The following is a 15,075-nucleotide window of genomic DNA, read 5'->3' as shown; positions in this document are numbered from 1 at the left end:
ATGTTCTAACATTTCCCTAGACCATTTAATTTTAAAGTCCCTACAAATGCAGCTGTCTGTCATTGCACTGCTCTGGGAAACCCCATTACAGTAGTCAGGCTTTCTAGATGATGTTCTTCCTACTACTCCACCGGCCAGACAGCTTTACTTCAACAATCTTCTTTAGCTTTTTAATGGTTTTTTTTTTACCCTCCCCCTTTCTTAGTTCTCAAAATTATCTGTTTTCTTAGAGTTTGATTATATTTACTGCCTATGTTTCTCAAATGCTTTGACTCATTATCCATGAGTGATTGTTTACAAGTGATTATACTTATAAACAAAAACTTAACATAAAAATGCATCAATTTTAATTATAATGTCCAAATGATAGAAAGACATATATAAAGTGTCCCATCTTGCACTTTCTATTACAGCTGTATTTCACAAATTAGATCCCATCAGAGCCATGGGTATTTGGATTAATTAAAACAGAAAAGTCTGAGCTCTTTCCCTCAAGACTTCTAAACACAACTTGTAAAAAACAGTTTTTTAGTACTTACCAGTTGTAGTACTGGTTTGATTTCCAAACGAAAACGTGGGCTTGGCTAGCTGCTCCGACTCTTTCACAGATGGTTTTGCCACACTGAAACTAAATGTTGGCTTGGAAGAACTCTCATCTTTGGTTTGCTCCGAATTTCCAAAGGAAAATACTGGTTGACACTTTGGCTCCTCATTGTCAGCTTTCTTTCCAAATACCAAAGAAGTAGAAGTAACAGGTTCTTGCTGTTTCTCCTCTGTCCTTCCCAAAACAAACATTGAGGCAGACTCTACTTTACCAAAAGTGAACCCACCCTTGGTAACAGAAGAATCTTCTTTCTTTGCTTCTGTTGTCTTGTATGTAAAAGGGGTCACCGAGACACCCTTAGTTTCTATGGGTCCAAAATTGAAGCCACTCTTGTTATCTGAGGTCACTGTGGTGTCAGTAGCAGCAGTGGGAGGGTTACTAACACCTGCACCAAAGCTAAAGCCTGCAGATGAAGACTTTGGGAGCTCCTCTTTCTTTTCTTGCTGCCCAAGAGTAGATACCCCAAACTGAAATGGAGCTGAAGAAGCTGGGTTGCTTAAGCCAGAAGTCAGTCCAAACTTAAAATGATCATTCTTGCTGTCATTTTTAATTTCTTCAGGTTTGGAATCAGAAGACACTCCAAATTTAAAATCTCCAGTTGGTTTAGAAAACTTAAAGTTTGTATTCATGGAGTTTGTAGACCCAGAGTCTGATGAAGTGCCTAATTTGAATCCTCCCTGATCTCCAAATTTAAAATTTCCAGTGCTTGTAAAAGTTTGAGAAAGTCCAGAAGAGGATGATGGGATACCAAATTTGAAGGCTGAGGGTGCTGGATTTAAAGATGAAGATGTCCCAAAGCCTTCAAAAATAGAAAACACAAAAAGACACCAAATTAATGTGCTTATCCTGAAAACCACATCATAGGACAGCTCTGAAAAGGCCTATATGCCACTTCCATCTCTAAGACTGGAAGGTCCACAAAGGTAAGAGAACATGTGTTGGTGAGGACACTGAGAACAGCAGGTACTTCCCCATCCAGTAGCTAGAGATCGAAACTATGAATGATTACAAAAAAATCGAAATCATATATCCTCTAAAACTCAGCAATTTTAGAGCTGAGATTTGTCTTATGATAAATTGAGACACACAAAATACTATGAGGTCCAGGCAGCCTGAAGGATAAAAACCAAAAACATGGCAAAAGTAACCCTGAATAAAAACAAATGTGAAAACAAAAGGTAGGTGATATACAAACTTCCTGACAAGAAAGAAGGAAATCACAACATCTAAATGGCAGTGTTTGCTTACAACAGGTATAAAAAGCCCTTTTGGAAGGTAAAGCATTGCACTAGCCACTGCTACTACCTTTGGGGAAAGAGTTTGATACCAGCCTGGACTACAGATAGAGTTCCAGGACAGGCTCCAAGGCAGAGAAACTCTGCCTCGGGGGAGAAAAAAGCCAGGGGGGAAAAAGGTCAGGCTTTTGGGTGATGCAAATACTAGATTACTGGCCTATGCCACCATTTGTGCCAAGAGTTCTCTTGTACTCAGACATAATCAGAGGCTAAATGATTTAAAGTAAAGTCCTAAGGGTGTTAAGTTTTCAGTTATAGAAGAGTCAAGTTCATACCCCAACCTGGAAACTGAGTAACACAAAATTCCTTACCCAGATACACAGATCTTAACACTAAGATGCAACTAATTTGATTTTACTATCATCCACAAATACAACAAAAAAGAAAAACAAAAAACCCAAGGACCATGTCTCATTTTCCATAATTACTCAGAGAATGGGTTCCTTGAAAAACAAATCTGCCCCCATATATTCACTTGTAACTAGGTATTAGAGAGCTTCTTTCAACGCCTTACCTTTAAACTCTGACTTTGTGCCTGGCTTTGCACTTTCACATGCTATGCACTTGGTAGAGTCCGCTTTATTTTGCACTAGGCACACTTCACAGTCCCAGCTGCCCTCAGGTTTTTTGAACTTATCCAATCCTAGACAGCCTCCAGAAGACAGAGAGTCAGAGGCAGGGCTGCTATTTGAGGCAGATACCGAACCTAGAAGCAATGGGAAAACTGATGAAAAATTTAATTTACATTATCATACCATCTTTGGGTAGCCCTGGACATCCTGAAACTCACTCTTGTAGTACCATCCTTAATGACACCACTGACTACACATTTTTTTTTCAAATTTCCTTAACGCTTCCTATTAAACCATACACACAGCCAGAAAGGGAGCCTTATATTGTTCTAAATAGGACAGACTTCTCATATTTCATTTAACACTGCAAATGAACATCTTGCTATAACCTTAGTGAGCTTACTCTTAAATTCAAGTTTGAGCTAATCCCAGTTTATCTGTTTAAAATTTGGGACTGGGATAATGGTTTAGTGGTTCAAGTGCTTACAAACAAACGAAAAGACCACAGTTCCCCTCTGAGATCCCTGAGAATTATAGGCATGCCCCACCTATAATTCCAGCCTTGGAAGGTGAAAACAAGGGAACCTTAGAGCAAGTTAGCTAGCAAGCAGACTAATCACATTAGCCAGCTCTGTGTTTTAATGAGACCCAGCATCAAAATATAAGATAGGGGAAAAGACCAGGCCACCACAGACACGCATACCATATACATGTACACAGCCCACACAGACACGTGGAATGAGAAAAACAGGTGGGCTATATTTTCACAAATTAGGGGCTAAGACCTGGGGAGATGGCTTAGTCAGTCAAGTACATATCTTTCAAAAACAAGAAACTTGAATTTGATTCCCAGTAACAGCATTTAAAGAGAAAATGTGAAAAATTAGGGTTTCTATGACTAAAGGGCTGGGTTTGCTGGCACATGGCTTTAATTCCAACACTCCAAGAGGCAGAGGTAGGCAAAGCAGCTGAGTTCAAGATCAGTCTGGCCTCTGTAACAAGTTTCGAGCCAGCTAGGGCCACACATGTCCTTAATAATGTCCAAATTCCTTCAATTATTACAGACATGTAAAATACAAGATGTAAATTTCAGGCAAAACACAAAATGCATGGCCATCTACATTGAAATTTTTTTTTTTTTTTTTTTTTGTTTTTCAAGACAGGGTTTCTCTGTGGCTTTGGAGCCTGTCCTGGAACTAGCTCTGTAGACCAGGCTGGTCTCGAACTCACAGAGATCCACCTGCCTCTGCCTCCCGAGTGCTGGGATTAAAGGCGTGCGCCACCATCGCCCGGCTACATTGAAATTATTTGAAAAATAATTTTCCCACAGACCAGTCCCAAGCCTATTATTACTTTTACACATTCTCACTAGAAGCTATTTTACAGGTATTTATTAACGTAACTGAATTATAAGACATAAAGATTACTAAAATAATATGAAACAAATATGCTCCTGGTCTAAAAGGGAAAAAATATATAAACAAACATATGGTAACACAACCAGCAAGTGACAGATCTTAAGTGTGCAAAAGAGGAAGAAAACAGAAAGGAGTAAGAAAATAAAGGTAATGACTCACTCAAATGACACTGGAAAGAGGAATCAAGGTATGATGTATAAACCAGAGCCCAGATACAGCCACTTATCCTTGGGTCCATCTACACAACCTCTACCTGTTCATTCTCCCATAGTCATGGAAACAGTCTCAACAGTTTTAAATATGTTCTATTCTCTTTTGTCAGCAAAACTGCTGTCTGGTGTCCGTCACTGATCCACTACCTACCTGACAAAGTATCTCTCACCTTCAGTGATGGTTTTAAGCACTAGTGTAACCATTTCCTCATCTCTATCTGCAACCCACACTTCCCTGCTTTATAAGCTTATCTAGAAGGCCCCAGTCTTTATATTTCCCAAGTACAATCAATCTGTCTGAGCCTTCTGCTATTGTTGAGTTTTCTCATTTCTTTTCGAGAATTTCATGAGTACAATGTATTTTCATCATATCCACCTCTCCTATATTCCAAGAACTCCCATGACCTCCACCCACGTCTAAAAATGTATGTCCTCTTCTATAGTTGTTATTTGGATGTATGTAAAACACACATGTAGACTAACCACTTGGACATGAGCAACCTATCAGGGGGCTCATAACTGAAAAAACAGTCTCCCTCCCTCAACAGCCAAAAGCAAACAGGAACGGGACTTCATAAGCCCTTCTCCCACTTGTGCTGGAATGTTGGCAGATATGCATGGTCTTGTGCAGGTCTTATGCATGTCATTGAAGGTTCATGAGTGCAAGAACCCTGTCACATCTTTTGCAGTATTCTTCCCAGCCTGGTCATCTTTTCTATCTTTTCTATGAATAGTTCCCTTACTAAAACACTTAGTCTTGGTCTTATTCTAGTCACCTTCTTCAGAGATTATTCTGCCACAGTGTTTTCCTCTATATGGTTAATCCAAGTTCAATGTTTGATTTCTTCCAGGCCCTTAAATTAGCAGAGTTCAGCTTGGAGCTCTATCCCTTAATTCACTCAACTCACATCTACTCATTTGACTTCAAATATCAAACTATTTCCTATGATCTCCTCAATCTACACCCCAGCCCTAAGTAAGGAGCTGTAGGCCCTATGATGTAGCCAAAGGCCTCACAAATATATCTGAATGCCAACCTCAGCAGTGTGAAGTTAATCTATCTTTAACCATACATTGTTCTAAATCCTCCCTTATCAACTCCATCATCTCATTCCTTATCACCATTATCTGCCATTACATTACTCATAATCTTCTTAAGATGCCTTTGAAAGCCGGGCGGTGGTGGCGCACGCCTTTAATCCCAGCACTCGGGAGGCAGAGGCAGGCGGATCTCTGTGAGTTCAAGACCAGCCTGGTTTACAAGAGCTAGTTCCAGGACAGGCTCCAAAGCCACAGAGAAACCCTGTCTCGAAAAACCAAAAAAAAAAAAAAAAAAAAAAAAAAAGATGCCTTTGAAGTACACTGTTCACAACCATTCCTAATTCTAATTCTAGGGGATCTGATGCCCTCATCTGACCTCCATGGTACACATACATACATTCATGCATGCAGACATACATATAACATATACAGGCAAAACACTCATAAAATAAAACGAATAAATCTATAAATAATTTTAAAAATAAAGTTTAAGCCTAGAAATATGACTCAGCACTTAAGATTGCTTGCTGCTCTTTAAAAGATTTTAGTTCCCTCTAAGTCTAGTTCCAGGGAATCCAATACCATCTTCTGGCTTCTACAGGCTAGCACACATGTGCTTATAAACAGATGCACAAACACACAATCCCCCCCCCCCAAAAAAATGAGGGCTGGAGGCAGAGGCAAGTGACTTCTAGTTCCAGGCCAAATTTGGTGTGTGTGTGTACATGTATGTGTGGTATGTATGTTATGTTTGTATCAAGTTCCAGACTAGCAATGCTTACATAGTTAGAACCTCTGCTTACGTAGTTAGAACCTATCTAAAAACTAGTAAGAAAAAAATTAAAATTTGACCAAATCATCCCTGTGCTGAAAATGACAGGGCATTGTGCCCAGAGTAAAGCTGGTGTCGTTTTCATAGGATTCCGTTGTTCCTGCATATATTTACTTCCTGATTCAAAGTTTGACAACTTTGACAACTCAGAGTTCTAGCTTCCTGCATGCCTTTTCTGAGGTGAGGAGACAGTGCCAGATGGGAAGAGTCAAATATTTAGAATGAGGATTCTGATAGCTCGTTTTTGACACCAGAAGAAATTAGAAATAGGGGCATGATTTAAGAGTTCAGGCAAGGAATCTGGCTAGTAACAGATCCCCACATTACAGAATACAGCTAATGTAATGTAATATAACAAAAGCAGGAGTCTTCACTCCTAACACAAACATGTTAATTACTATCCATATTACCACATACTCCCAAAAAGAATTTAAAAATGAATCAGTAATTCTAACTTTGAAAAAAGACCTCAAACCAAATTCCATTTCTCTAACCAAGCTAAGAATTTTTCACCAATTAATTAAATTGCAATCACTGTACAATCTGGTAGACAGCACATGGCTACAGGTAGCACCAATAATATTAAGAAAACAGACACTAGCATAAAGCATGACTGCCTAGCTCTTAACCTCCTGTAAATGACCACTCCCCATCCTCATTTCTACAGACAAAAGAAGACAAGGCATGAAGGTCTGAGAAAGACTACCCCATTCTGAGAGCTTTCAGTTATCTTCATTGGTCAACCACATCAATTATCACAAAGAGGAATATTCCCAATAACAGTACACAAAAAGAGCAGGTATAGTATAGAATGAACCAGTTCACAATGTATTCTAAGTGAACAGGTAGTCTAATATTAACCACAAGGTGGTTTTTAAAAATTAGGATTAAGAAGAAATGTTCCATCTGCAACCGCTTAAAACACCAAGATTGTTACTGTTTCACAATTAAGCGAAGCGCAAAACTATTCCATACAAGTGTAAAACATACCTGGTTTCTCAGACATACAGGAGACACATTTATTGTCTTCGGCCTTATTACAAACACAGCATACTGGACATTCCCAAGATCCCACAGGCCTTTTGAATTTATCTCCAAATCCTAGTGTACCAGTGCTCACAGTGCAGCTAGAAGAGGAAGCAGTCACAGGACTTTCTGAAGACACCGCCAACGTGAGGACTCGCTTCACACCAGTGCCAGGTTTGGGTGTTTCACAGGCTACACATTTTACGGCTTCAGGCTTATTTTGTACTAAACAGGTATCACAATCCCAAGTTCCTACTGCTGGTTTAAACTTATCTGCAAAGCCTGTCCCTGATGTAGAAGCTGGTTTGTCACTTTTGCTTGGTGTCCCAATTCCAGCCTGTTTAGCAGTTTCTTTCGGTGACAGTTTAGCTGCTTGACAGGCTATACACTTATTGTCTGTGACTTTGTTCTGGAGGAGACATGTGTCACACTGCCATGATGATCCAGCTTTTAAACTTTCTCCAAACTCAATTCCACTAGAAGAAAAAGTACTTATGGCTGGTCTTGTATAAACCACTGGGCTTGTAGTGGTGGGCTGAACAGCAGGAGAATCAACCTTTGGTGATAAAAAACCTACAGTGGGGAAATAAAAGAATGTTCTTTTAAAATGAGGCAGTGGACTCTGCTAATCAAAGCATTAACTGCAATATTATGGGAGGAAAACATTTATATTATCACCAAGTTAATACCATCCAAGAACTACTAAGGTTTTTATCGGTTACTTACACAATCATATTTAATCTGGGTACATATGGCACTTAAACCTACTTAAAATTCTGTTAAGTATAATGAAGAACAGATCATCTTTACACTACACATCACTTTCTCCCTCTAAAACTTTCTAGTCTAATGTTCTCGTTTGAACTTACTGTCAGGTACCACTGCTGTCCACATTTTATTCTCCTCTCTGCAGCAATGAACTTAATACTCTTCTTAGCCTTCCTCCTCATCCATCCCTTGTAGGTATTCCCACAGCTAAGTGAAATGACCTTAATATCTGTAATCTTTGAGTGCTGCCTAGTCTTAATCCATTGCTGTGGTAATCTACCCTCAGTAACTCTAGCTAAGTCAAACAGGCATTAACTATCTGACAGAAGTTCCTCCAATGCAACAGGATTATTAAGGATATTTTGTTATACCTCACTATCTAGCTGAGGTCAACCTTGAGTGCATCACCTCCTGCCTCAATCTCTTGAGTGTTGGAATTACATTGTACACCACCAAGCCTAGACAAGGATTATCTTTAATTGCAGTAAACTTTAAAAAGGCATAGTTTGATGAAAATCCCAAAGATGTGGCAAACCCTCTGGGCAGGCCTACATATACAAAGTGATTAAGATCCAATCTACACTCACAAAGAGGAATTTTGGTCACATAAACTGAAGTCAAATGCATGAAATCTCTCTTCAATACAATTTCAGAGTAATGTTTATTAATGGTATATTTTGACAACCAAGAAAAATATTCACATGGAACTATGGGTTAGAATGGTAGGGTACCTTTCATTAAAATGATTCACTGAACTACTGGGCTATTAGGTTACCTTATTTAGAAACAACCTTACATCTATATACTATTCATTAAAATTCAAACTTTAAAAATTCTCTTTAACTTCAAACTGAAAAATGTATTCCTATTTAATTTCTAGTCATCCTCTTCAAATTACCTATTACCCTGACCTGATTATTACATGTTTTTATATGTAGTCACTCAGGTATATATAATTAAACTATACCTGAGTACATATAAAAATGTTAATAAAAAAATAAACATTGCACTAACTACTAACTTTCAAGTCTTGAGCATTATCCTTCAAATAGATAACACTTTGGCAAACTTAGCCAATTTGTACATATACCAAACTAGAAAATACTGTGAGATAGTAGTCCAATGCTCTCATCAGAAAAAGGCATGACAATAAAAAAGACAGAGGGGCTGGAGAGATGGCTCAGTGGTTAAGAGCATTGCCTGCTCTTCCAAAGGTCCTGAGTTCAATTCCCAGCAACCACATGGTGGCTCACAACCATCTGTAAAGACATCTGGCGCCCTCATCTGGCCTTCAGGCATACAGACAGAATATTGTATACGTAATAAATAAATAAATAAATAATAAAAAAAATTATTAAAAAAAATAAAAAAGACAGAAAAGGGTGGCATCTTCTCTTTCAATATCCACAACTTAAAGAGATAGATTTCCCTGTTTATGGATTCCTTGAATGACAAAGAACTAAGTGAAGGTTTCTAATACAGTTCTCATTAAAGAACTGACATGGTACAATATCTACAAGAATCACAAGTCACCTTTCTATGCATTTAATGTATTTTTTTAAAACTTAAATTTTAACAACATTCATGACACTGTTAAGTTTCAATAGAGATTTTTACAAGGGCAGCCACTCACTTACCAGGGGTCTTCAGAATGTCTAGAACACTTCCTTCTTTCAGAATCTTTGCAGGTTTAAAAGGGTCCTCACAAGTGGCACTTCGCTTCTTATAGTTTGAACTATTCACTACAGTGTTATCTTGAGCTGTAATTTTTTTAAATTATAAAAGTTATTAAGCCAAGAAAAAATACCAGTGGATTAGAGTTAAAACAATTTCAAAAACAACTTTTTGATCAGTTTCTAAAACTTTGAAAGTCACTGCAATTCAAAAATAATGGGCAAGTAAAAAAGAGCAGAGGTAATCTGCCATTGCAAAAGTAAAAACTATTTCTTACATTGTACATTCCCTTCAAGCCCCCACGCAGAGAAAAAAAAACTGTCAGCCAGTGAGCTCCCTGGAAGACAAACTGAAGCAATAGCCATATATGACAAATGGGAAGTTTGTCCAATACCTGAAATAATAGATCTGATCAATAGCAATTGAAAAAATCTAACCAAAGTCATTTTCAACTGGTTTCACACCGAGAAACCCATGCTATGATTAAAAATATCCCCGTTGTAGTACAACTGTGGTAAAACAGAGCAGAAAATAAGATTTATATATAGAGATTAGCAGCTGCTGATAATGGCTGAATAAGTGATTATCACTTTGCTTTCACATTCAATAATCATAACTTTACTGATTTTAGTAAACATAAGGCAAAGTAATTTTTACTAGTTTTAATATTTGTATGCTTTGCCTACAAATATGTATATGCACTATGTGTATGTCTGGCATGCATAAAGGTCAAAAACAAGTCAGATCTCCTGGCAAAAGTATTAAGAGATGGGGGCTGGAGAGATGGCACACAGACAGAATATTGTATACATAATGAATAAAAAAAAAGAATTAAGAGATGGTTGTAAACAGTCACGTAAGTGCTGGGAAATGAACCCAGGACCTCCGTAAGAATAGTCAGTGCACTCAAATGACGAGACAATCTCCAATCCTCTAAAAACCAATGTGGCCAGATGTGGTGATGTACAACAGCCTTAACCCCAGCAGTAGAAGGAAAACACAGAGGCAGAGGAACAAGAATCTCTTTGAGTTGGAGGCCAGCCTGGTCTACACAGTGAGTTCCAGGACAATCAGGGATGTACAGAGCCTGTTGAAAAACAAAGTGTCAGAATAAGTGACCACCTAGCATGAGCAAGGACCAGTAGAGGTGGGTGAGTGAGGAGTGGGGGAGGAAGAGAAGAAAGGAGGGAGTGAGGGAGTAAGGGAGAGTGTGTGTGTATGAGAGAGAGAGAGAGAGAGAGAGAGAGAGAGAGAGAGAGAGACTCTCAATCAAGCCATTTCTTCAGCATGGAAAACAGGAGTTTTTAATTTAAGACTTAATGCTACTCTCCAGCCTCATGAAAAGCACAAGCAAGTAAGTCCACTGTGCTTCTGTTCCTATCCCTGTGCCCCGTTTTCTTCCCTTCTTGTCTAAATTATCTTTGCTCAAAACTCTTGACCTAGAGATCTCAACTCAGGTGTTTTCTTATTTCCCAAACACCAAAAACCACCACTACCACAAAAAAACTGTTTTAATGATCTGACTAATTTCATCACTCGTGATGCAGTGTTTCTTCTGTTCAGAAATGACGCATCACTTATCTGATGAAGCCAAAAATGCATAAATAAAAACGTTTATGAAGTGAAAGTAATCAACACTCAGGTTCATCACAACTACAATGTAAATAAATCTTCGGATTGTACTAAAATGTGACAAAAAACTTAATACCTTATTCTGCCTACCTATAGTGAAAAAATGCAACATCATGACCAGTTCACCATAAAGCAAACTACAACAGTTAAATGTGACTCACTATAACAAAGAGCACTGCTGGAATAGCTTCCACTGACTTTTCCGAGCTGATTTTCTTCAAATGTAAATACTTTCAAGAATGACTAATGGAGAATTTGAAATGCTCTTCTAACATAAGGGTTTGTTTGTGGTTTTGTTTTTTGGTAAAGATTGTGAAACATATTTTTCACTTACCTGAACTACTTAAAATTGGTTCTGAAGAACTATTAAAACGAGAAAGTTCTGTTTTTGCAACAGGCACACTAAATGTAAATCCAATCTATAATGAGAAAAGATATTTTAAGCTGTCAAAATATCATGAAATAAAACTCAGCTTTACATTAATCAAAGGGGATACTATATTTTACTGATTATAAAAGATAAGTTTTTCCTATTTTGCAATTCCTAAATTTAGAACTCATGAACTAAATAAGTACTGAGTACCTTGATGCATGGCTCTAGTCCCATATCAGGGAGGCTAAAGAAGAAAGAAGTACCTGAGCCCAGTTTGAAGTCAGCCTACACAACATAACCAGATACTTTCTCAACTAAATAAATTAAAAACTGTATGTAGTGAATAAAAAAATTATATTAACAGCACGGCATGTAGTTTGACAGCATCTTAAATTCTTATGCATTTTCTTCTTTCAAAGCATTGCATAAAACATTTAGGAGATCTTAATCCCCAGGTCCTGGACCTTTGAACACCATCTTACAAATATGAGGTTTGGGAGACAAGGATGCAAGAAAACTACATTTACCTGTAATGTCTAGCTATGACAAAAAGAAATAAATAAAATAAAAAACAAGCATACAGCCAAAAACCTGAAAGCAAGCCAAGTGTGGCCTCTGATCCCAGCACTCAGGAAGCAGAAGCAGGTGATCTCTGTGAGTTCAAGACTAGACTAGCCTATATAATGAGTTCTAGACCAGCAAGGGCTACACGGTAGGATCTTTCCTCAAAAAACAAAACAAAACCCCTAAAGACAGTATGTAAAGATGATATATATGATGGAAATTTAGTCAGGAGGAACATTAAATGTATATATTATTCTTACCCAAATAGTTCCCAATTACAAAGAAACAAATATATACTGTATAACAATACCCCAAACAGAATTTTCAAGATTAAAAGTGATTCAGGAGATTTTAAATGCAATGATGTAATTGCTAAGGTCTTTTCATCTAATCTATGGTGGATAGCAATTAATCAGCATTATAGGACTCTCTGAAGTTACAAGGGAACCCTGACTATACACTACAACAAAGTCATGTTAAATTTCTAGAGTATAAATGAATGCAAATGAATGTCCTTCTTTGGGAATAACTGGAAAAATGCTAATGAAATCAAAATATGTTCACTTTAACTGCACAAATGATACAGAAGAAAATGCACACACACCTATCTAAATATGCACTAAAAATTTCAAAACACCTATTTGCTGTATACTGAATTTTTAACTTGAAGAAGTGTTTGACTACCAATGAAATCTTAGGTTTGATTTAAAAATAAAACACTCTGGCTTTGGAGTCAATCTTGAACCACTCTTTTTTGGGTACTTACAGACGCTGGAGGTAGCACATCTGCCTGCGTAGACTTTACAATGGGAGATGAAAATGTGAACACAGGACTGCCAGTGCTGCCCAGAGACGTCTGTGCCTGCATTTTTCATAGTAGTGAGAAATGTCACAAAAAGATATTATTTATGAATGATAAAATAGACTTTAAGACATTAATTGAAAGAAATAACAGCATTCTTTCCACTTAAATCTAAAATACTTTTGACTTCTTAAAACAAAACACTAACAACTGCTTTTTTGAACTGGGAACACTGGAGATCAACTTTCTCACTTTCAGTCTAGAGCATAGACAGTTATCAGATTGGAATAATCCCACTGTAAACATACATTTTAACAAATAATAAAACACCATTTTCATTCTTGGGGTAAGAGTGGAGACTTCCCAAAATGAAAAGGGCCCTAGAATTAATTTCCAGCACCAAATCCCCAATATTTTTTCATTTTTCTCTTTTTACTTTGAATTACTGACTTTTACAGTGAAAAACCATTTTAACATAAAGTACTGGATTAAAAGGAATAAGAAAAGAAGTCACTCCATTCAGAGTGGGGTTCTGTACCTTGTTTGGTAAGGACTGAGAAGAACTGACTGGTGACGATGAGGAAGCAGGGGTCACAGGGGAACTAAAACTGAAGACAGGCAGTGAGGAGCTGCTGATTGGTAGAGAGATCTGCGGTAACACTGGTACTTCCACTTCCTAAAACACAGCATGTTTTGTAATGATGTCATCTTTCATGTCATACTTTTATCTACTTATTTTCAAGGAGAATTGACATAGTTATGAGCAAGTTTAAACAGGAAGAAAATAGGCCCCATGCAATAACATTAACAAGAGGTCTTGAGTTAAAAACCTAAAGACTTAATTAAATTCCCAGTTGTGCCACCAACTGCCATGTAATTTAATTTCAGCGCCAATTTTCTACTTTATAAAAATGAGAGGGGAGCTAGCAAGATGGCTGAGTAGGTAGAACTGCTTGCTGCAGAAGCTTTGGCAACCTGAGTTCTATCCCCAGAGCCCAAAAGGGAAGAAGAGAACCAACTCGTAAAAGTTACCCACTAACTTCCACACATGCACCATGGCACTTGTGTGCTTCCCTCTCTCCAGCACCCTCAACCCCTCCCTCTCCTCCTCCCTCTCTCATTCATGGAAGGCCATGAGAATAATTTCTCTCCCCGCCCCCCCAAGTATTTTTTAAATGCAATGTCTTCCTCTGTACCACAATTATGGTTCCACTACAACACAAAGCCATACATGGTCTTAGAAGAACAACCATGTACACATGTCCCACTTACCAACATATGAAATATCTTTTTAAAAAGCAAAGCAATACACCATAAAAACTACAAATTGTACCTATTTTATGATCAAAAGACATTCAAAGCTCCAGTTTTCTTTCAAGACAGAGACATGTCCGTCAATTCACAACACTCCAGTGACAATCAGAAACAACCTCCAGACCAGCAAGGAGCCAAAGCCCTTTACATCTATAATCCCAACTCTCCTGACGGGGCACATAAACTGCCAAAGTTTCCATTCTAGTGCTTGAAAGGAACAGCAGAAAAACTAACCAAGAAAATGGTAGAGTAGAAAAACTGCCACTTCCGTAACAAACTATAAAACCAAACACTAACAGATATGGCATTCAACTTTAAGTTAAACATAAGCTGAACTGGAGAGATGACTCAGTGACAAAAAGCACTTTCTGAAGTGTGAGGACCTGAATTCAAATCTGAGAATCCACACAGATCCAGAGGCAGGTGAACATCTGAAATCTCAGTGTTCCTTTAACAAGATGGGAAGCAGAGGCATGAATTCCCAGAACTTTGCCAGCCAACCACCCTGGCATGCACAGCTATGAACAACAAAGAGACCCAGTCTCAAACAAAGGAGAAAGCAAAGATCAATGTCTAATGTTGTTCTATGACCTCTACACATGTACCCTGGCACGTGTGTGCCCACATTTACACATACCAGAAAAAAATTCACCATCAATGAAATATAAGTTTAAAACTTTAAAATATACTTCTGGACACACTATGGGTCAATAAGCATACTGAGAAATATTAACTAGAGACAAGTGAGTCAAAGCATTATGTCCCTGGGTTTGGAGAGATGGCTCAGTGATTAAGAGATCCAGGTTCGATTTCCAACACATAGAGAGTGGCTCACAACTGTCCATGGCTCCAATCTAAAGAATCCAATGCCCCCGTAAGTATTCCATGCACAAAACACCAATACATGTAAAATTTTAAAAAGCCCTACAGTCTAAAATTTAAATGAAC

General features: G+C 37.9%; 1 protein-coding gene across 2 annotated transcripts in view; it reads right to left on the bottom strand.

Annotated features, from left to right (window-relative positions):
* Positions 1–15,075, bottom strand: part of Nup153 (nucleoporin 153) — a 48,920-nt gene that overhangs the window by 8,994 nt on the left and 24,851 nt on the right. For both annotated transcript variants that reach the window (XM_041633009.1, XM_041633008.1), the window contains 7 exons: positions 13,352–13,489; positions 12,778–12,873; positions 11,409–11,493; positions 9,406–9,528; positions 6,965–7,573; positions 2,414–2,605; positions 540–1,403 (listed from right to left, as the gene is read on the bottom strand). In XM_041633009.1, coding sequence (XP_041488943.1) covers positions 540–1,403; positions 2,414–2,605; positions 6,965–7,573; positions 9,406–9,528; positions 11,409–11,493; positions 12,778–12,873; positions 13,352–13,489 — 2,107 coding nt within the window. The remainder of the gene's footprint in view (positions 1–539; positions 1,404–2,413; positions 2,606–6,964; positions 7,574–9,405; positions 9,529–11,408; positions 11,494–12,777; positions 12,874–13,351; positions 13,490–15,075) is intronic.

This window comes from Microtus oregoni, unplaced genomic scaffold (assembly GCF_018167655.1).
Source record: "Microtus oregoni isolate MIOR12 unplaced genomic scaffold, Mior012 000042F_ref0000377, whole genome shotgun sequence".
In the NCBI taxonomy this organism is placed as follows: domain Eukaryota; kingdom Metazoa; phylum Chordata; class Mammalia; order Rodentia; family Cricetidae; genus Microtus; species Microtus oregoni.
Note: the sequence above shows the minus strand (reverse complement) of the source record. Positions and strands in the feature narration are given on the sequence as shown.